The sequence below is a fragment of the Megascapheus bottae genome, chromosome 12, assembly GCF_031878675.1.
Source record: "Megascapheus bottae isolate mThoBot1 chromosome 12, mThoBot2.hap1, whole genome shotgun sequence".
Taxonomy (NCBI): domain Eukaryota; kingdom Metazoa; phylum Chordata; class Mammalia; order Rodentia; family Geomyidae; genus Megascapheus; species Megascapheus bottae.
In genome coordinates, this window is record NC_143520.1 from 57,900,378 (window position 1) to 57,923,771 (window position 23,394).

The 23,394-nt window shown below is 39.1% G+C and overlaps 1 protein-coding gene and 1 long non-coding RNA gene across 9 annotated transcripts in view; one reads left to right on the forward strand and one right to left on the reverse strand.

Annotated features, from left to right (window-relative positions):
* LOC150056613 (uncharacterized) overlaps nucleotides 1-410 on the forward strand; it is a 44,460-nt gene extending 44,050 nt beyond the window's left edge. The window contains exon 3 of the long non-coding RNA XR_016537281.1: nucleotides 318-410. This is a non-coding gene — a long non-coding RNA (uncharacterized LOC150056613). The remainder of the gene's footprint in view (nucleotides 1-317) is intronic.
* Nucleotides 1-23,394, reverse strand: part of Deup1 (deuterosome assembly protein 1) — a 79,238-nt gene that overhangs the window by 46,066 nt on the left and 9,778 nt on the right. For all 8 annotated transcript variants that reach the window (XM_090343050.1, XM_090343048.1, XM_090343046.1 and 5 more), the window contains 5 exons: nucleotides 17,289-17,460; nucleotides 14,816-14,911; nucleotides 9,296-9,427; nucleotides 2,370-2,483; nucleotides 507-749 (listed from right to left, as the gene is read on the reverse strand). In XM_090343050.1, coding sequence (XP_090199176.1) covers nucleotides 507-749; nucleotides 2,370-2,483; nucleotides 9,296-9,427; nucleotides 14,816-14,911; nucleotides 17,289-17,426 — 723 coding nt within the window. In that variant the 5' untranslated portion in view covers nucleotides 17,427-17,460. The remainder of the gene's footprint in view (nucleotides 1-506; nucleotides 750-2,369; nucleotides 2,484-9,295; nucleotides 9,428-14,815; nucleotides 14,912-17,288; nucleotides 17,461-23,394) is intronic.

Genomic DNA, 23,394 nt, shown 5'->3' on the forward strand with positions numbered 1-23,394 from the left:
CAACAGTGACAAACAAGTATGGACTGTAACTCCAAATAAACCTTTTATCTTGATAAGCTGCATATGTCAGGCATTTTGTGATAGTTATGGAAAACTAATTCATCAATTAACCAAGGAAGAATCATAAGGAGTGATTCTAGATCATCTAACCTTTCATGATTTCTTAATCATGAAATCTCTACCACAAGCTTCCTGGAAATTAAGAGGCAGAAGGCCAGAGAAAAGAGTGGGGACAGCAGCCATGGCTTTGAGGCATAGGTGTGCATAAGGAACTGCGATTAATGCACTGGCAATACTTTATTATCATGCATTTTCAGAACCAAAGTGCATTCCAGCAGGAGACTTAACAGCATTCCTGAATTTTGTCGAGTGAGAACTACTGATGAAGAGGAAGAATGAATTGAATTGACACATGCAGTAGAAAGTCAGATTTCTCACCCCTGACTCTGAACATTTATACATCTCATGGGCAATGCTAGTTGGGAAATAAAGAAGCACACTTTCACCTGACACTGTCTTTGGTACATTTTCAGTTCTTGTAAGAGCTTCTGGTTTTCATCTTGTAACTTATTCCTGCTTAGTGCTATTTCACTCACAGCTGATTTTAATTTTTCAATAATGAATTCATCTCTCTCACTGGCTTCAGCACCAGGGTCCGATTCACATGCCAGACGAGGAAATTCAGAGCTGCTGTCTTCCACGCATTGCTTTTTACCATTTAATTGGGATTGGTAATTTTGTGCCTGTTTCTGAGAAAAATCAAAACTGAGTAAGTTAAATGAAGAATGTGATATTGAAGCTTCCATAAAGCTAAGAATGAAAAGAAAATAATCAGCAAAAAAAAAAAAATCCTCAAGAGTGTGTGTGTGTAGGCCGGGAGTTTGGCCTAGTGGTTAAAGTGCTTGCCTAGCATGCATGAAGACCCGGGTTTGATTCCTCAGTACCACATACATAGAAAAAACCAGAAGTGGTGCTGAGGCTCAAGTGGTAGAGCTCTAGCCTTGAGAAAGTCCAAGGAGAGTGCTCAGGCCCTGAGCTCAAGCCCAGGACTGGCAAAAAAAAAAAACAACAGTGTGTGTGTATAACAGAGAGAGAGACAGAGAGACAGGGACAGAGACAGAGAGGCAGAGGCAGAGCTGGGGCTTGAACTCTGGGCCTGGGTGTTGGCCTTAAGCTTTTGTGTTCAAAGCTAGTGCTCTACCACTTAAGCTAGTTTTACTTCTGGCCCTTTTTTTTGGTGGTTAATTGGAAATGAGTCTCACAGACTTTTCCTGCCTGAGCTGGCTTTGAACCACAATCCTCAGATCTCAGCCTTCCATGTCACTAGGTTTTACCAGCATGCAGCAAGGATGTGTTTCGACAACAAAGCTTGGCTGGTACAAGGTGGTGTCAGGTGGTGTATAACCCACTGCAAAGATACCGAGCAGAAGAGGTGGTTTGAAAGGGAGGTCTTGCTAAGCAAGAAAGAAAAGGAGAAGCTGGGAGCTACCAAAGAAGGACAATTCTAAATTCAATTACATAAGTGTTGAAAAACACCTCACACATCTATGGACAAAAATAAAACAGAAACAACTGGATTGGAGGGGCAAATACATATAGCAATGATTCATAATTGTTGTGTGTGTTGGTAATGGAGCTTGAACTCTGGGCCTGGGCACTCTTGGTTTTTTTTTTCATATATTTTTTATTGTAATTAATAGAAGGGTTAAATTATATTCACCAGCTAGAAGACGCATTACTTCACAAACATTGATACCCTTTCTCATGTTTTGGTCCCCATTTCCCTCCCCCACTCTTGGCTTTTTGAATCAAGCGGACACTGTACCTACCACTTGATTCACACCTTTACCTCTGACTCTTAATTGGAGATAAGGTCTCAAGTGCTTTTCTACCTTGGCTGGCTTCAAACTGCGATCCTCAGCTCTCAGTAGCTAGGATTATAAGCATGAAACACTAGTGCCCAGTAATAATTTTTAATGTGTAAAACTTCCACACACCAGTAATAATTCAACACGAAAGAAAAATGAGCCACGCATGAATATGTAGTTCCTAGAAGATGACATCACATTTTTTGAGACGGTTTTGCTATTTGCTCCTGCCCCTGTCTCCCAGGTGCTGGGATTATAATGGGCACCATCATGTCAAGATATAACTCATTTAATGACATAATACTAATGGCATTTTGATAGCCATTAGGTTTTCAGGTATGTAAATTCTTAATAGATATTTTAAGTAGTTATGATTGCATCCACCATTGAACCCAGTTTGGTTATTTTTCCTCAGTTTGCACATTCTATCACATGTTGACTGGAATATATTTAGCCTCTATTGTTTTTAAAATTATACACTATAATTATAAGACTATTTACCTGGAATTGATTGCATTTTTCAGATAGTAACTTCTGTTGTGCATCTAAAGAAACCAAGTGAGTCTGATACAGTATCTCTTGCTTGTCCCATTCTCTTGACTTTGCTCTAAATTCCTTTGAAAAAGTAGGAAATAAACACAAATTGACAAATATTATTCATTGAAAGCCTACTAGTAAGGTTTTTCATTTATGCACCTTTTTTCCTTTTAGAAAAACAACCAAAAATAAAGTACCAATCATTCGCTGGATTTATGAGTAAAGGCAGAATATCTCTTACCTGAAGTGCCTGCTAACCAGCTATTCCATATTTCAGATTTTGGAATATTTGTTTGAACATAATGAGAGACATAAAATATACTACCCAAATGAAACCACAAAATTCTTTTTTTTAGTAGACTGTGACCTACTTATTGCTTACTGATCATTTTACACAATACTTTTTAATGAACAGTTCTGATGGCAATTCATCATCATATGAGTTAAGGTATGCAATTTTTCTCAGTGGGTATTATGTCAATGCTCACAAAGTTTGGGATTTCAGAACGTTCATAATTTCAAGTCAGGATGTACACTAGAGTCTGTAGCTTAATTGTTGTACAAAATAATAAATGTAATAAAGAGGTTGCATTTTTTTCTCCAGTCCGGGAGATAGAACTGAGGACCTTGAACATGCTCAGCGAGCACTCTATCACTATGCTACACTGTCTCTGGCCCATGCTTCACTTATGGAGAACTTAAGTCTGGGTGCTGGTAGTTTACACAATCCTTGCTCCTCAGGAGGCTGAGATCAGAGAATCTCAGCTCCAAGCTAGCCAGCTGGAACAGCCAAATCCAAGATACTTTTTTTTTTAGTATTTCTTAAATTCTTTTTTATTGTAATTAATAGAGGGGTTACAGTTATATTTGCCAGATAATAGGTGCATTACTTCACACACAATGATACCCCTTCTCATGTTTTTGTTCCTATTTCCCTACCCTCTCCTCCCTCCCCTTATCTTGTTTTCCCCCCTTCCCTTTCCTATTTCAAATAAACAAGTAAGTGTATATACAATATACTAGATAACAAGGTCGGATAACAATATGAGAATAACCAAGGGGCAACAAAAGTGGATGAGAAATAACATAGTACGCTATTATCTCCAACTAACCAGTGAAGAGTCAGGAGTAGAGGCATGACCCAAGTGGTAGAGGGCTGAGGTAAAGCCTGAGGTCCTTAACTCAAAGCCCCAGTATCAACAACAAAATAAAAATCAAAACTCATGAATCTCTTTAGGAGGCAGAAATACGAAGATTGTGGATTCACCAATCTCTGGTCAAGTTAGCACTGGATTCTCCTGACAAACAAAAGCATAAAACTGGGGATGTGGCTCAAGTGGTAGAGGTTACTGCCTGAGGACCTGAGTTCAGTCCACACCACCACAAAAACAAACATCAAAAAGCCACAAAGGGAGCCAGGAAGTTGGCCTAGTGGTAGAATACTTGCCTACCATGCACCAAGACCCAGGTTCGATTCCTCAGTACCACATATATAGAAGAGCCAGAAGTGGTACTGTGATTCAAGTGGTAGAGGACTAATCATAAGGAAAGCCCAAGGACAGTGCTCAGGCCCTGAGTTCAGTCCCCAGGACTGGCAAAAAAAAAAAAAAAAAGAATCATAAATCTCTCTGGTAATAGATGGTGCTTACAAATGCCAGAGTTTTAAACAACTTTCTTTTAAATTCCTAACTGAAGTTTTTCCATTCTTCCCTTCCCTACACTCAGTCAGTGATTGTGCTGCCTTGTTATTTAAGGGAATAAGCTGAAGGCTCTCTCCTCCAACTTCATAGATTGAAATGGAATGACCATTGTGATGGAATCTGAGGTGAAGGTAACTGCAACACAATGTTGGAGTGAAATGGAAGGGGATTAATATCCTCCAAAAGATATTATGAACTGTGTCTCATGTTCCTTTCTCCTGATACAAGAGGATGCAAAACTAGCCTTGGTTTATTTTTTTCTTTTCTTTTCTTTCGTATTTTTTGCCAGTCCTGGGGCTTGAACTCAGGGCCAGGGCACTGTTGTTGGGCTTTCTTAAGGCTAGCACTGTCTATCACTTGAGCCACAGCACCACTTCTGGCTTTTTCTGTATATGTGGTACCAAGGACCTGAACCTAAGGCTTCGTGTGTGCGTGCGTGTGTGCATGCGTGCTAGGTGAGCACTCTACCACTAGGCCACACTCCTAAGCCTAGCCTTGGTTTCTTGATCAAGAGAAGGGCTCTCACCGGAACTTGACCATTCCAGCCCTTTGATTTTGGGTTTCCAACTTTCAGGGTTGTTTTTTTATAGCCAAGTCCATACTATCATATAAGAGAAGTCTCAACTAAGGCAAGGACTCTATCCACTGTGGCTTTCAATACTGTCCAAGGTGAAGCCAAAAATTGACTCATTCTTGGAAACAGAAAAACCCACTGAAGCTTCATTTAGACAGTGCCAATTGGGCCCCCTGGGGAAATAATGATGGAATTAATGCTTCAAGTGTTTGTTCAAGTACAGGAGTCATAAAATATGATAATAACATGGACAAAAGTTATGACTTTGGAGGCACCAAAGAAAATTTCACTGCTTCTCAATTTTGCTTAGGGCTTTTCTTTTGGTACAAGTGTCAAGCAATTTAATGCTAAGGATTTTGTATTGTATTTTCTATTACTATAGTGCCTGACAAAGTATCAAGCATCACTTATATTCCCTGAATGTACAAAGAAAGCATGATGTTCACTTACCCAAGAATTCAAACTTTTCTTCCCAAAGAAAACAATATGATTAGAAACAAATCAGTAGTTATTAAGCCCATGGCTATATATCACTATGTAAAACCACTATTAATGTTCCCAATTCCGAGTTCAGTAATAATTATTAAACACCTAGTATCTACAAGGTACTGTGATCAAAAGAGAATTTAGAACCATTGTATGTTTTTAAAAAATTCTTTTGAAAGAAAAAAATGGCTGGTGAGAATGTAAACTTGTTCAACCACTCCGGAAAGCAGTACGGAGGTTTCTCAAAAGACTAAACATAGAGTTCTCCCTGACCCGGCAATCCCACTCTTGTCATTTACCCAAATGATCACAAATAAGGCCATACTAAAGCTACCAGCACAACCATGTTTATTGCAGTATTATTTGCCATAGCTAAGCTAAGATATGGAATCATCCCAGATTACCCTCAGTAGATGAGTAGATCATGAATATGTTGTATACACACACACACAGTAGAGTTCTATGCTTCCATCAGAAAGAATGACATCACCTCAAAGTAAGCTAGATCCAAAGAAATATAGGTTCCATGGTTTTTCTCATTTGTAATCATTAGTATATGCCTAGGATAGTCCTAGCAGAGATTCACAATAACTCAACAGCTATGTATGACCATATACAATGATGCTAATCGAAATATTCTCCACAATATGGAAACAAGAGGTTTTTTTGTGGTTGTTTTTTTTTTCTCTTTGTTTCTTCAGTATTGTTTGTACTTATTTGTTTTTGGTTGTTGCTTTGCTTTTTAGTGCATTGTTTGTAGTTATTTCTTTGACTTTCATTTTTTTTATCCTCTGGTTTATTTCCTATGGTCACTGTTTCTAATTTCAGTACCCTTTATCTTCTTTATACATTTTTCTGAATTGGGGAAGGGAAGGAGAATCACAGAGATTATAGAACAAAGGCTGAACCAATGCAACAGATACTCACACGACACTATGTTGGAAATAAATTTTACAACTTGGGAGGGGGTAGGCACAGAGAGAAGTAAGGAGGGATGTAAAGTAGGAGAAAACAGGGGAGGATAACAATGTTCCACAAGAAATGTACTTAGTACCTTACTTATGTAACTGTAACCCCTCTAACATCATCTTTATAATTCAATTATTACAAAAAGTGAACCTCTAGGAAAAAGAATATGGCTCATTTGGTTAGTTTATTGAAAGCTGAAATGACTCAACTGGCCATACTGAAAAAGAAATTTTTCTATCTTAGAGAATGAAAGCTACATGTTGCTTAAAATGAGATCATACTGAAATGATTTTAAAGGCCATTTCAAAAAATTTAATTTTATAAATTTACAAATCTCCAAACAAACAATGAAGAAATTGCCAAGTTAGGAACCTCTAATAGCTATTAAGATGATCCCTAATGAATCATGGTAAAAACTTTGGAAAAATATATCCAAGTATATTTCTAAGTATATAAGAATATACTGTCCATTTAAAGTTTTGACTGGTTCTGATATAAAAATCAGGTAAAGAAAAACAAGAGTCAGCTGAATGCTGGTAGCTTACACTTGTAATTTTAGTGTTTTAGGAGGCTGAGATCTGAAGATGGTGACTCAAGCCAACCCAGACAGAAAATGTTATATTCCATCTCCAATAACTAGCAAAAAACTATTAGAAGAATGGTTCAGGTGAGAGAGGTATAGAAGGGTGGATGGATGGACAGACAGAGGAACTTCAATAACAATGACAAATTTACAAAATTAGTGTCAATAGAAAACTGGTCTAGTAGTGTCTAATGGAAGATGGATGACATTAAAAAAATAAACACAATCCCGATTTTAAAATTTTTATTTGCTTCCAGTTTAAAAAGTAAGTAGTCAAAATTTAGGCAACGTTGACTTAAAACACTAAATATCTTGTATTTATTTATATTTTTGTAACAGGGCCTCAGGCCAAGATGGCTTTGAACTCATTATCTTCCTGCCTCAACCTTCCAGGTGACAGAAAACATATGTGTCACAATACACCCCCCTAAGCAAGGATCTTTCTGATAGATAATACACATAGTTAGCATCGCCCATGCAACAACCTCAAATAATCTCATGAAATAGCTGTAGGAATGTGTGTGGACATAGCAGCAGGTCTGGAACAGTGCCAGCTTCCTTAGTGATACAAAGGTACTGGTTTCAAAACTAGTGAGTAGCAGAGTCTACACAGGGCTGTGGGGTTATGTGGAGACGTACAGGACCTCAGAGCATCAGAGCACCTACAGTTTCCTAGGCGCCAGAGAAAGTTCTCCAAGACTACAAAATCTTTCCTGGATCTTTATGGTGGAGATTATGTCGTGATCATTAAAATTAGAACTTTTTGTCATAGCTATTTAAAAAAGACTGTGTAGTAAATGTTAGGAGATGGTCTTTAATGATTACTTTGTGTCAGGGAGTCTCCAAACTTTCCTTTGTTAAGATGGTTTTAATTTTTTCTTAGGAAAAATTTCATACTTTCATGAAAGCAGGGAGTAAATGAAACTACTTAGTGTGTACTCTTTACTGTTTGGTTACCATTAACTCAGTCTCTGTGTGTCTTCAGTCTAATATTTTTGGTAGAGTATTTTAAGGTAAATCCTTGACCTTATGTATTTTCACAACTAAATGCTTTAATTTCCATCCATCCATCCATCCGTTTGTGGTCCATCTATCTTTAACTTCAATGTCACCTAAAAGGTATTGTAAAGCTCCATTTAGTGATTTAAGCAAGGCTACTTCCTGCTTCTGTTACTACAAAAGTGTAAGATATGAATATTGTATAAATTTTGTAGCAAATCCTGGAATTTATCTATAAAAGTCCTGTAGATTTTACATTTTACTAGTAATGTCCAGTTCTTTTGAAAACATTCATTGTTATTATAAAGATGATGTAGGTATGTCAGGTAAAGAGTACCTTTCTTTTTAGACACTGTCACCTCTTCCCTCCCACACTCCATTTTCCCTCCCATCCCCCGCCCACAAGTTATGTAATTTTATAAATTCCAGGACTCCTTACAAAATTTATATAATAGATTGGTTTTAGGGCTGTGACTTCAGACCTTCATTACCTTCATAAACTTTGGGTCTGGTCTTTCTCTTCATGAAAATAGCTAATTTTAAGCTGGGCGCTGGTAGCTCATGCTTGTAATCCTGGCTACTCAGGAAGCTGAGATCTGAGAATGGTAGTTCAAAGCCAGATAGGACCAAATATCCATGAGGTTCTTTTCTCCAAATAATCAGGAAAAATATGGAAGTAGAGGTATAGCTCAAGTGGTAGAACACCAGCCTTGAGCAAAAAAGCTAAGGAGGACTGGGAGGACATGAATTTAAGACCCATTACTGGACTCAAACTAAATCAAACCAATCTAAGCTTGGTAAGCAGAGGTACAATGAGTAGAAGAGCCAATGAGTAGAAGAGACAGGGAGATCACTGGCTAGGCCTGGGGGCTGAGGTTGAAGGCATGAGAAGAACAAAGATGCTGAAAGGGATAGTGTACGGGCAGCTTGGAACAATTAGGAATAATGAGCAGCGGTGGGAACCACTGGCTGAAGTCTGGTAGCAGGGATTTATAGCAGAACCTGTACTCTGACCGCTTGATGGCTTGCAGCAAGAACATCTAGAAGTACTGGGAAATAAATGGCTATTGCGTGTTTTCTAAGGCTGAAACATTACAATGATGAGAATAAGTGCTTTTATGACATAGTAGATCTTGTAAGAGACTGAGATTTTCTGAGTTCTCGGCAATAGAGAACAAATTAGTCTGAGTAGCACTGTGCCTTTAAGAAAAAAAACTCTACCTTTGAGCTTGGCTCTGAAAATGTTTTGAGGCTTCATCGGAATTGAAGTATCTAATAGTTAAATGGCCACTAAAAGATTTATTAGATATTCGCTTTAACTGACCCCACGGGTGTCCTTCAATTTCACTCAACATCTGCAGTTTCAAGCTTTTTCTTCTTGAGTGTATGTGCTACTCCCTAAATGCTGATACATATAAAAGATGTATAAATCAAAGTGATGTTTTAATTCATTAAGTGCTGGAAGGGAAGGTGCCCCGAGCAGTTGTGTTCCATGAGAGGTTGCAGTGTAATGGCACTCTCAGCATCACTGGAGAGGGATCCTTGGTACACTTGAAGAAACACAGAAAATGAATCTCACCTCTAATTTTTGGTTCAAATTGCTCAGTTCAAAGGGCACTTCTTCTTTGTGAGGGAATTCTTTTCGGCCGACTTTGTTTTGTTTCATTTGATGTAATCTCAGCTTTTCAAAGTTACTGGTGAGTTGAGAAAACTGGAATAGAAAAACCCAGACATGTTACTGCGAGTTCTTCCTAGGTTTATTTCATTTTCTTTCTTTTTCAAGTCCTGATTAGAAAGTGTAGTACAACTCAAATGTTCCAATTTGTGAAGACAGAACCGGTTATTAAAATGAAATTATTGACGCTGAATTCAACTCAGTGCTCATGTAAATGCGGCACCTTCATTAACTGTAAACAATGACTCATTTGATAGATGATTTAAAAAAAAAAACTAAGTGTTTTTTCATGCTTTTATTTAGTGCCATCTTGTGTTAACAATTTTAATTCCAGTAAGTCAATCTATAAAATAGACAGCTTAAGGCAGTATAGAAAAAAGCGAGCAATGAGGCCAGCCAGGGAAGGCTGTTGCAGGCCTAGTCACTGAGGGGTGGCAGGCAGGGAGAGGAAAGGATGCAGGATAATATAGTCAGTGTTACAGTGTAGACAGACAATGTGGGCTAGCTTCCAGCCATGGACTTCTAACAGTGACTGATTAAAAAACAAATTCAATCAGGTTTATACTACAACCAAGAAAATTGATTATTTAGCTGATTAGAGTCTCACAGATTTGTCTGCTCGGACTGGTTCCAACTGAAAATTTTTGGATCTCAACCTCTTGATTAGCTAGGATTACAGGTGTGAGCCACCAGTGCCCATATTTTAGTTATTAATTACCTAATACTGAATTCTAGGTTCATAGGAAGTTTCAAAGTTCTCATTTATAGACAGGCTTATCTAGGCCTATTTCACTCAGTTTTCTTTCAATCCATACCTCTTCATAAACAGTAGAGCTCATTATTAACTAGCACAATACTAAATAGAGGGATTTGACATTGGTGAGAAAGTTATGTGTACAATTCTACGTGATTTTCTCCCACATAAGATCTGAGTGACTGCAATCAGATGAAGACCAGAGCTAGGGGTGAGGAATGCAGCTTGGGGTACAGCACATGTTTGGCCTGGAGGAAGCCCTGGCTTCAGTCCCCACGCAAGCTGTAAAGTTCATTTCCAACAAAGCGTGTAGTATCATTGATGCATTAGTTCCTCCTTTGTCCTGCTGTGATTCCCTTTCCCTTCCATACATCAGATAAACGTATGTACAAAGCAAAGGGTACAGAAAATTAAAAGAAAACAAAAAATAGAAATAATTGTAAACAGAACATGATAAGAACCTCTTTTTTTATTTTTATTTTTTATTTTTTTTATTTTTGCCAGTCCTGGGCTTGAGCTCAGGGCCTGAGCACTGTCCTTGGACTTTCTCAAGGCTAGAGCTCTACCACTTGAGCCTCAGCACCACTTCCGGCTTTTTTCTATGTATGTGGTACCGAGGAATCGAACTCGGGTCTTCATGCATGCTAGGCAAGCACTTTAACCACTCGGCCAAACTCCCGGCCCCGATAAGAACCTCTTGTTTCCAGTTCTTGGAGTTCATTTTGATAAGCTGCGTTCTATATGGTCTTATGTACTTAGTGATTCAGTGATTGTGATCTCCTGCTAAGAATATCATAGACATATTCTAGTTATTAGAGAAAATAGGCAACCTGCAGTTCTTTGGGCCTGGCTTGTTCTACTTAATATAATTTTTTCCAGGTCTTTCTAGTTCCTTATGAATGGGCAATGTCATTATTTCTGATGGCAGTATAGAATTCCATTGTGTATAAGTACATCATCTTGATCCACTCATCTACTGAAGGGCATATGAGTTGGTTCCACATCTGAGCTATGGTGAATAATGCTGCATGCACATGGTTGTACTGTTAGCTTCAGTGTGGCTTCATTTGTGGTCATTTGGATAAATGCCCAGGAGTGAGATTTCTGGGTCACAGGGAAACTGTATGTTTAGCTTTTCGTGAAACCTCCATACTGTTTTCCAGTCACCCTCCTACTCAGAATGCTAGAAACCATGTGTTTTCCACCTTCACAATTGTCATTTTGAGAAAGTTACGAAACAGAATGATACAGTGTATGACCTTTTGGGACCAGATTTTTCATTTAGCTTAATGTCTTTGATATCTATTGCTGAATAGTATTCTACGGTGCAAATGTATAACAATTGGACTATTTCCGTATTGAGACATTTTGGGTTGACGTGAACATTTCTGTGTAAGTTTTTGTAGGGTTTTGTGATTTCATTTTTTTTTTTTTGGATATATACTTACAGCTGGAATTGCTCCATCAGGCAGTAACCCTCAGTTGAACCTTCTGAACAGCAGGACTGTTTTGCAAAGTGGCTGTACCATTACATTCCTGCTTATTCCAGGTTCTCTTCCTCATGCACACTTGTGACTGCAATGTGTATTATAGCCATTCCCGTGGTCGCCTTTTCCTAATGATGAGTGGCTGTGAGTAGGTTTCCATGTGTTTATCAACCATCTGTACATTGACTAAAATCTTTATCCATTTAAAGACTTGGCTATTTGTCTTTGGGTTGTTGGGTTTGTTGTCTTTGTGGTTTGGGTTTGATCAGAGTATGCCCTACTAGGGTTAATGCCCTAGAAATTGAGCTAAGAGGTGGAGCCTACCAGAATGTGATTTAGTCATTAGAGCTGCTGTCCTTTAAAGGGGTTAATGTGGTTTTCATGGCACCCTGGTTAATTCCTAAGCAAATCTTGTTGGCTTCACTGAGTCCTCACTCTCACACTCACTCTCACCTCTCAGGCCACCAGTGAACTATACTCTGATACCAGCGGTGTAATCCTCACCACAGGGCCTTTATACACACTGAAAAATGAATTAGACATTGTCACAATTTTGTGCTAGTCTTAAGCTTGAACTCAGGGCCTCGGCACTGTTCTTGAGATTTTTTTTCTCTCAAACACTTGAGTTACAACTTCACTTCCAGCTTATTGGTGGTTGCCTGGAGATAAGACTTTCATGGATTTTACTTCCTAGTTTGGCTTGGAACTGGATCCTCAGATCTCAGTCTCCTGGGCATGAGCCAATCAGTGCCCAGTATTGTTATAATTTTTAACCCAGTAATTTAGAAAGTTCGAGAAAAAGAAAGCTTATTGCAATTTAACCTTTTTATTTGGCTTCTCTCCCTGCTTCTCTTTCAGATGTGTCAAGATTCCTGATTATTTTTGTTTTCAAAAGAATTTTTTTTTTCTGGTCCTAGGGCTTGAACTCAGGACCTGGGCACTGTCCTTGAACAGCTAGCGCTCTTCCGCTTGTGCCACAGTACCACTACTTCTGGCTTTCTCTTTCTTTCTTTCTTTCTTTCTTTCTTTCTTTCTTTCTTTCTTTCTTTCTTTCTTTCTTTTAAATTGTATTTTATTGTTGGGATAATGTATAGAGAGGTTGCAGTTACATTTGTCAGGTAATGGGAACATTACTTCTCAAATCTTGATACCTTTTCTCATGTTTTTGTCCCTCTTTCCCTCCCCCCACTTTCTCCCAACCATCTTGTTTTTCCCTTTTTTCTGTGTGTTGTGGTACCAAGGAATCAAACCCAGGGTATGCTAGGCAAGCATTCTACCCCTAGACCATGCTCCCAGCCAAAAGAACTTCAAGTCATTGTGTTAGTTAGGGACAAATGCTGTGAATCTTTTCTTTTTTCTCTCTCTCCCTCTTTTTTCCCCTCCCTCCCTCCCTCCCTCCCTCCTCTCTGTCTCTCTGTCTCTCTCTCTCTCTCTCTCTCTCTCTCTCTCTCTCTCTCTCTCTCTCTCTCTCTCTTTTCTTTTTCTTTGTTTTGACAAGAACTAGATTTCTCCTTCATTCCTGAAATGTTTTTGCTAAACCTAGAATTCTGGCTTGATGGGGTCTGTTCTTTCAGCTCATGAAGTGCTATGCCATTCCTTCTCACTGCCATGGTTTCTGGTGACAAGTCCACAGTGGTTTGCATTGGTTCCCTGACAGTTAAGATGTCATTGCTCTCTCGCTGCTCCCAATGCTTATTATTTGATTTTGTCTTTCAATGTAACTGGAACTTTTTGATGTATCTTGCTCTACATTTCTCTGGGTTTACCCAAAGAATTTGTTTGAGGTTTACTCAGCTTCTTGAATTTGTAGGTTTATATTTTTGCCAACTTATGGAATGTCACAGATATTATTTTTTTCCATGCCCTTTCACCTTACCCCCTTCTGGGACTCTGATGACACAGATTTTAAATCTTTTACTATACATTCTTTGGTTGATTTTGTTTTGGTCTTTCTACTGTATCATCTATAAATTCACTAATCCTTTCTCCTCATGTATGTGTGTGTGTGTGTGTGTGTGTGTGTGTGTGTGTGTGTGTGTGTGTTTGTCAGTCCTGTGGGCTTGAACTTGGGGGCCTGAGCAACATTTTTTTTTCTCTCACTGCTAGCACTTTAAGACTTTAAGCCACAGCTCTACTTCTTTCCCTTGTCTTCTTTATTCTACCATTTCAGTTATAAAGTTTAATTTTCTCAACAGAACTTTCCATTTTGTCACTCACATCAAGCATGTTTATAATTGCTCATTGGAGCATTTTTTTTTTGCTAACAGCTGTTTTAAAATCCTTGAGGCAGGTGCTGATGACTCGTGTCTGTAGTCATAGCTACTTGAGAGACTGAGAAGGCAGGAATCTCAATTATAGGCTGGCCTAGGCAGAAAACATAAAAATGACTGCATCTCCACGGAGGGAAGCTGGATGTGGTAGTATGCACTTACCATCCCAGCTGTGATGAGAAGCCTCCATTGGGTGGATCGTGGTCTAGGTGCTCTAAGGGGACAGTGGCCTGGGGTACATTGTTCCAACTTCCCCTACATGGAAATTGAGGTTTCCCAGTGGTGTACTGGTGGGGTGGGGCTGTAATTTTATCTGAGGTATTTGGCTGGAGCACAGCAGTTATTCTCTAGAACTGTTATCTCTTTTTGGCTGTCTCCTTTCTGGCTTTTTGGCTAAAGAAAGCTTTTTTTTCTCCCTGTGGAAGGGAGAGAACTGTTTGCCAGTGCCACAATTCGAAGGAACTCAGTCTCTCCCAGGGCACAAGCAGAAGTATAATTATTTGTGAAACAGCTCCATCGGGTATAAGATAGTCAAGATGGGTTTCATTCTTTCAGTTATCTCTGTCATAATAGTAACTAAACATATTTTAAATTGCCCTAGATGAAAAGGTTGCTTCTGTTAGGTACCAATAATCACAAAAGCCAATTTTTTCTTTTTGCTGTTGCACAAAGCTAACGCCTAAGTTCTGTGTTAGCAGTTGAAGGGTACAGAATGAATACCAAGCTGCCAATATGGTAAAAAGAGACAAAACTGGTGCATGGAACTCAAAGAATGACAGGGAATACATGTAACTAAAATACGAGAGCATCTGCTTGCATTAAAGACAAATTGTTCCAATAAAATCAACACCATTTTATAGGTCAAAAATATACAGCAGAATGTACAATATTAAATTTAAACAAGTTTTCTTACTTGAGCTCTCAAGGTTTGCAATTGTCCTTCATAATTCTGAGTCATTGCCAAATTACATTTTTCTAGACTGTCCAACTTCTGTCGAAGTAATCCCACCTGCATCAAGAATCAAATTTAATTTCAATTTGTTTTTCTAAATTTTGCTTGACAAAATTAGAAAATGTACAAAAAAGAAACAGTTCAAATGAAACAACACAGTAAGCCAAGAATGAATATTTGTATTACAGTTTACAAAATAGCCATGAATAATTAAATTCTCTCAAGTCATTATTTCTAGCACTTTTCTCATTAGGTATACATGCAGTGTGAATGTTTAGCAAAAGATCTTTATCATCATCACATTTTAAATTAAGATGTAGATTTATTTCACATTATCTTTGTAAGAGGCTATGTCTTTATTACTCAAGCAAAACTTCCACTAGCTTAATTCAACGTCTTAATTTTTTTTTTCTTTTTCTGTTTTGGCATTCGTGCCCGCAAAGGGAACTCTTCTTCAGTAAATACTATCAATAATTGCTACATATTAACCATATTAACATATTAAAAACATTAAGTATATTAACATACTAAAATACAAATGGCTAAGAGAAGTTGTTAAGGATTTAGCTTACTCAATTCAACTTCTTAAATTGTAGTTAAGGCACCTGTGATATTATAGGTATGGAAGGATAAGAATTAGCCCTTGCATACATCAAGAAGAGTGGCCTGTCTCTATGGTAAAAGAAAGCAGACATCAGTAACTAAGGGTCACCATCCCTGGCCATGGCACAGTTAACTGCATTCAAACCTAAGTTCTATTGAAATGCCATCGGGTAAAAACCTGGCTTATGATAAAGTTGGCAGATGATGTTTCCCTTATGCTTCACTTAAAAAGAAAAATCCAGAGACAATATTGCATATTGGTCTTCCAGAACTCTGCCAGCTTGAGTACTCCCACACATTTTTTAAAATTTTTTTTCCTATTTTGTTGGTCATGGCGCTTAAACTCTGGGCCTTGGCACTGTCCCTGAGCTCTTCAGCTCAGAGCTAGAGCTCTACCACTTGAGCCACTGTGTCACTCCCACTTTTCTGGTAGTTAATTGGAGACTTTCATGCCCAGGCTAGTTTGAACTCTGATCCTCAGATCTCAGCCTCCTGAGTAGCTAGGATTACAGGCATGAGCCACTGGCACCTGGCTTTCTTTTATTTTTATGTGGTACTGAGAAAGTGAACCCTGGGCCTCGTGCATGCTAGGCCATATTCCCAGCCCCTCAAACATTCTGCACCAATATGTGTAGTAACCTGTCAGGATTCACAATCTAATTCTTTTCTTTTTTTTTTTTTTTTTGGTAAAAATACTTAAACTGCTTGACCACCTGCATGCTGTATTTTCCTGGTGAACAGGACTGCATGTGTGTGGTGCTTTAATTTAAAATCTCAGCCCCATGGAAGGTCGGGGCTGTTCTTTTAAAAGCTCAGCCCCATGGAAGGTGCTGCTCTCTATCAGCCGGAAGGTGGAAAGTAACTGCTGCGCTGTTATTAAACTGACTCCTAGCTCCGTTCACTGAGAGCTGATGACTTTATTGCTGGGGGGTTCAGGGAACCTAAAATGGCTGGGATATAACAATATGTAGGTAAGGATGCTTTCAAAGGTGTTTCAGGAGCACCTGCATATCTCATCAAGTCGTTCTCCTTGATTCTCCAATCAACAAAAAGCAACTCCTCAAAAAAACCAAAATTCAACTCAAAAATAAAACCCTACAAAAACAACTCCTTTTCTGCCTATTTATTTAGGTGGTACTGGAGGGGCTTGGACTCAGGACCTCTTGCTTGCTTCTGACAGGACTCCAGTCCTTACAATCGATTCTTTGTTTTTGGTCAGTCATCGGACTTGAACTCTGGGCTAAGGTGTTGTCCCTGAGCTCTTTAGCTCAAGGCTACCGCCCTACCCCTTGAGCCACATAATGCCACTTCCTTTTTTTTTTTAAATACTAGTACTGGAGCTTAAACTCAGGGTTCATGTTTATGCTCAGCTATTTTGCTCAAGGCTGGCAGTCTACCACTTGAGCCATGTTTCCACTTTCTACAATCAATTCTAGATACCTTATTTTCAGGAAAAAGTCTTCTAGCAGATTAGAAGAGGTGAATGTCTCCGAACTCTGCCTTGAACAAGACAGGGTTTTGATATCCACTAATTTGTTTCTATAGTTAAAAAAAGAATTTTTGTTCACAAACAATACTTAACATATATATTTGATGTTTATTTACTTTTACAGATGGCATAATCACTGTAAATCTATCTTCATTCCTAAGTATCTATAGATTTTTTGACTGTACTTGTTTGATAATATAAACAACACATTTGTTGACAAGTTTTCAGTGCTGTTGTTTCTGATGTCTGAGAAAAAGCATCTATAGTAAAAAAAATTTATATAATAGGTACTATTTATAAGACTTGAGGAATGAACAGTTTATTAGTGCATGCATTCCATACCTCTTGACCTTTCTGATCCAAACAAGTTTGTGCATTGGCTAATTCTTGATCCCGAAGATCTAATCGTGTCTCCAAAGCCCGCATCTTTCTTTCCCAGTCCAACTTTTTGTTGCTTACCATGATGTCAATTTGTTCCATTAATTCCTGAAGCTCAGCCTCACAAGGAGAAGTTCTGGCAATTGGAGAAAAGCAGAAGACATTAAAAATAAGGCAAGGGCAAGAAAAATGACTACTGCATAGCTCAATCATTTCCTCAAGATATACAATTATTTAAGAAATCCAAATGCTGGATATGAAATTTTTAATTCAAAAGGAAAGGTATTTTCAGAGCTAACAGTACACCCCCTCCACACACACTCACTTAAGTTTTAAAGTAATAGTTTTAGTTGGTTGTTGTTGTTGTTGTTGTTGTTTTGTCAGTTGTGGGGCTTGAACTCCGGGCCTCGGCCTTGTCTCTAAGTTCTTCTGCCCAAGGCTACCTACCACCCTACCCATTGAGCCACAGTGTCACTTCCATTTTCTATGGTTAACTATAGATAAGAACCTCACAGACTTTAGTACCCTGGCTGGCTTTGAACCGCAATCCTTTGATCTCAGCCTCTTGAGTAGCTAGGATTACAGGCATGAGCCACCACGCCCAGCTTTAAGTAATAGTGTTGGAGTGGCCTAATTCTAAGGAATATGTTAATCTGGAAAATGGTTAAGACTAGATTAATAATCCTACAAACAAATACACATGTGCCCTCCTCTCTCCTATCTTGGGAAGGCTTTCTAGGAGCAAATAGAGATGTCACTCACACCTGTCAGGGAGAGAGGCCCTCGACACAGTGTCTGTCCAGAAGGCACTGATCACTGAAGTGGACCGCAGAGATTAAGTCCTTAATAATTATGGCTACCTAGGTAAGAGTCTATGAGTTTGGTCTACTAAGAGCCCTGGTGAGAGCTAGTATTACAGAGAGTAAAGTCTGGTGGGAAGACAGACTGCTAGATGTCCCTCAAAGAAACTCAAATATTCCCTGGGGAGCTATGACAGGTTCAGCCATGCAGACTGGTTAGGACTGGCTATGTAGGAGGTTACTGGGTTATTGAAACCTCGGACTAAAGCCTGAGTGCCCAGATTCTGTGAGTTATTTCAGTGCTTGTTTCAATTTAATATATGTAGCAAGGAGGAGGACAAAGAGAGGGGGTTACAAAATGACTTTTTTTCCCCTCTCTTTAGATTTGCTAAATTGAAATTTCAGGGCCAATTAAGGATCATTTAGCATTTAAAAAAAATAGATGCTCAGAGAGTTCAAAGGCTACACAGCTGATGAGTGGAAGAATGGGCCCCATCTTTTATAACGTCCTATGTACCACGTAGCCAAAGAGAGGGTGTTTCAAAAATACAGCACTAGGGGCTGGGAGTTTGGCCTAGTAGTACAGTGCTTGCCTAGCATGCACGAAGACCCAGGTTCAATTCCTCAGTACCACATACATAGAAAAAAGCCAGAAGTGGTGCTGTGGCTCAAGAGGCAGATCTCTAGCCTTGATAAAGCCCAAGGACAGTGCTCAGGCCCTGAGTTCAAGACCCAGGACTGGCAAAAAAAAATACAGCACCAGCTTGTTCCAGTGCAACAAAGTTAGGAATAGCTACAGTTACAGCAGAGGCTTCATAGACAACACACTTCCAGTTTAGCAAAAGGAATACCAAGAGGCTAAAACATGTTTTGTCATGGGCAGAAGAGCAGATGAATGAAGAGAGAAATGGTGGCCAAACACAGTCATAACATTCAATGTACATATGTAAAAACAGAAACCAGGTAGCTTGAGGGGACGGGTGGAGCTAGGAGAGATGGGGGAACAGTGGAAGTCATAACACCCATACAGAGGCACGGAACTCCGAAACTGACATGTTGACTTTGAAACCCTTTGAACAGCTACTTGAAGATAATTTTTCAAAATTTAAATTTAAATTTGAATAAAAAAGAAATCAGAATTTTCAGAGTCCCCTTCTAACACACCCAGGGTCCATCTGGATAGAGGTGGCGTTTTGCGTTCAGCAGTATAGTCACCAGGAGTGACATCAGACAAGGCCCAAGTGCCATTCCTAAGTCTCTCCTAGTAGCCCCAAAACAAGGCTCACGAGCCTTTTCAGTTTCTCCTCAATCCTAAAACAAATCTAAGAAAATTATTTGTAGAAATAATTGGATTGAATTTTAATTGGAGTTATGACCAAGAATCCCCAGACCCAAAGGTCTTAAGTTTTCACACTTTTTTCTGTCCTGTGGTAACACGCATCATCCTCTTCTGTAAATAAATGATTTTTTCTTGTAAGGTCTGAGTTAGGACTTGTAAGGTCTTGTAGGGACTGTAGTAGCTTGCTCCCACTATCTCACCAGAGCTGAGCACACCACTCTAGCACACAGTGGTTGGCCCATAAAACCTTGAAGAATAAGTATATGAGTTCCTTTCACCACTTTTCTCCTTGCCACAGAAGAGAGCACCATAGTAAAGGAAATAAAACACAAGCCTAAGTTAGTGTGAAAGTAACGTAATTATTTAACACAGTATAGTTAAAAGAATAAATGACTTATTTTCTGGTCATAACCACAGAATATTAGACTTTTAGGGCAGGAAGACTCTAACAAATCATCTATCCCAACCATTGATCTAGTGTGTGTACTACTTATACAAATATATTTTTTGAGTACTAGAGTTGAATTCAAAATCTTGTACTTGCTAAATAGGTGCTGACCATCTGAGCTATATCCTCAGCCTTTTTTTTCTTGGTTGTATTTCAGATACTGTTTTGGGTTGCTTGGGACTAAGCTGCCTACCTGTGGCTAGCATATAACTGGCACACACTTTCCTTCAGCTGGTTGAAGATCACTTTAGCTTGGGATCTGGGAGTGGCCAGAAAAAGTCCTGGCATCACATAGTTCCAATAGTTCCACTGAGTGTGCCTTTATCTAAAACCCCCATTCCTCTTTTCTCTTTCTTTCTTTCTTTCTTTCTTTCTTTCTTTCTTTCTTTCTTTCTTTCTTTCTGTCTTCTTTCTTTGGACTCAGGGCCTGGGCACTGTCCTTCCTTCCTTTCTTTCTTTCTTTCTTTCTTTCTTTCTTTCTTTCTTTCTTTCTTTCTTTCTTTCTTTCTTTCTGTCTGTCTTCTTTCTTTGGACTCAGGGCCTGGGCACTGTCCTTGAGCACTTCTGGTCAAGACTAATGTTCTACCACTTGAGCCACAGCACCACTCCTGGCTTTTTCTGTGTATGTGGTACTGAGGAATTGAACCCAGTGCTTCACACATGTTAGGCAAGCACTCTACCACAAGGCCACACTCCCAGTTCCCCTATTTCTTTTTCATACTGCTAGAAGTAAGCCAACTGGTCACTACCTTGTTTCTTGGAGGAATCTAGGCAAAGGGCTTGCTATTTATCTTTAACACATTTCAGCTTTCTAGTTCCAGCCTTTCAGTGTGGAACTGGGAAAATGAGTCACAGCACCAATTGCCTGGCCATAAAGACAGAATTGTAAGGCTGGCAGGAAAAATACAAACTAACACATACATGAGGTGCTTCAGAAAGATGGCTGAGTAAGACTTGAAGGGGATGAACTACCACAGAAGCCTTCCTTACCTAACAGCTGTTATGTTTCTTTTAGACAGTATATTCCTTGTAGTTCCAAGTTGTGTGATTGCTGCAAATCTGACAAGTATTCACTGTTTATTACAAGTGTGAATGCTATTCATAAATATAAATGTAATGCCTGCAGTTATTATACATACTACAATGTATATCATATAACACAATATTTATTCTATGTAATATATCACCTATATTAGATTATATACAAAATATCATACATATCATCTATGTAAAATAATATGAATTATAATATACTATATACCAAATGATAGGTGAGCTTGTTGGTATAATCAGGCCATCCAGGATAGAGCTGGCTAGGCATCACACTTGGTACTGGTGAGCATTGTTGGCTCAAGAATCTTGGCTCAGCCAGATAATGGTGGCTCACACTTGAATTCTAGTTAGTCAGAAGGCTAACATCCGAGGATTACAGTTCAAAGCCAGTCCCAGCAAGAAAATCCATTGTACTCTTATCATTCCCTGACCCCATCACCACATACATATAAAGCCTTAGAGTGCTAGCCTTAGGGGAATACCTGGTCTCGGACTTCCACACACACCCACATACACACCGCTCAGCTAAGAACTGGCCTAACTCTGTTTTACATCAAGCTCAGCTTTTGTCAGACTTAGTATTTCCTTTTGAGATTAACTTGTTTCATTGTTTTCTTTATCTTCCACTATCATTGTTCAGTCATAATTACTAATGGTTTGGTTTGGCTGTCTCCTTATCATTAGTATTTGCTTCTATATCTAAGTAACTTCAGAATTGAAAAGGCTTGACTCAGTCACCTTCACATTGCAAGACATTAACATTGCTTACTGACATGTCTTACTTCCTGTAGTCAAATGACAGTTACATACTTTTCTTTATTTTCCCTTATGGATCTTCTCAACATTCCTGTAAAGTCTATATTATTATTTCCATCTTAGAAAAGTTGAATGAAGACTAAACAAGATTTCCCAAGTCGTCTAGCTTTGCTTGCAGACTTGGTAGACTATGTCTGCTTAAAGATAGGAAAACCCATTTTGAGGGCCTGGAATTTGGTCTAGTGGTAGAGTGCTTGTCTAGCATGCACAAAGACCCGGGTTTGATTCCTCAGTACCACATACATAGAAAAAAGCCGGAAGTGGTGCTAAGGCTCAAGTGGTAGAGTTCTAGCCTTGAGAAAATCCAAGAACAGTGCTCAGGCCCTGAGCTTAAGCCCAGGACTGAAAAAAAAAAAAAAAGAACCCTCACTTTGGGATTGATCCTTAGGAGAAATTCACCAGAAAAGATTGATCCTTAGGAGAAATTCACCAGGGCCAAATCTGTCTGCATAAATTCTTTACTGTAAAAAGACTGCAGGGTGACAGAAGAATCCCAGGAGCCTAGAATCAAAATATCAGGAGATGTGCTTTGGAGATGAGGAAGGAATAAAATATAAACCCAGTAATATAAATGGAGGTGGTAGTACTGTGTCAGGAGGACAAAGGATGCAGGGGATGGAAGAGAAAGTCACATTCTGAACAAAAAGATCAAAGGTGGGCAGTGGTGGCACACTCCTGTTATCCTAGCTACTCAGGAGGCTGAGATCTGAAATCCTGATGCTAAGCCAGTAGGCAGGAAAAGTCTGTGACACTCTTCTCCAATTAACCACCAGAAAAGCCAGAGGTGGAGCAGTGACTCAAGTGTAGAGCACAAGTGTTAGGTGAAAAAGCTTAAGGACAGCACCCAGGCACTGAGTTCAACTCCAAAACTGGCGCACCTGCACACACACACACACACATACACACGTGCGCGAGTGTGCGCACATGCACGCGCACACAAACACACATGCTTAAGTGACACTAGCCTTGAGCATAAAAGCTCAGGGACAGCTTCCAGGCCCTAAGTTCAAGCTCCAGTACTGGCGCACACAAAAATAGTCTGCAAATGCATGAATTACTTCTGCATATTCCTTTTTTCCCCCCAGTCCTGGGCCTGAGATCAGGGCTATCTACAAATTCAATGCAATATCCATCAGTATCCCAGTGTCATTCTTTAAGGAAATAGAAGCAATCCAAAATTTCATATGAAATAATAAAAGACTCTGTACAGCAAAAACAATCCTTAGCAGAAAGAATAGTGCTGGAGGAATATCAATACCAAACTTTAGACTCTATTACAGAGCTAGAGTAACCAAAACAGCTTGGTATTGGCACTAGAACAGGCCTGAGGACCAATGAAATAGAACTGAAGACCCAGAAATCAACTCCCAAACCTATGGTCACCTAATCTTTGATAAGGGAGCCGAAAAAATAGAAGAAAGACAGCCTCTTCAATAAGGGATGCTGGAAGAATTGGTTAAGCACCTGCAAAAAACTAAAGTTGGATCCTTCTATGTCACCCTGCACCAGGATTAACTCCAAATGGATCAAAGACCTTAAGTTAAGTAGATACCCTGAAAACTTTACAAGAAGGAATAGGAGATACACAAGGTCTCCTTGGTACAGGTCAAAACT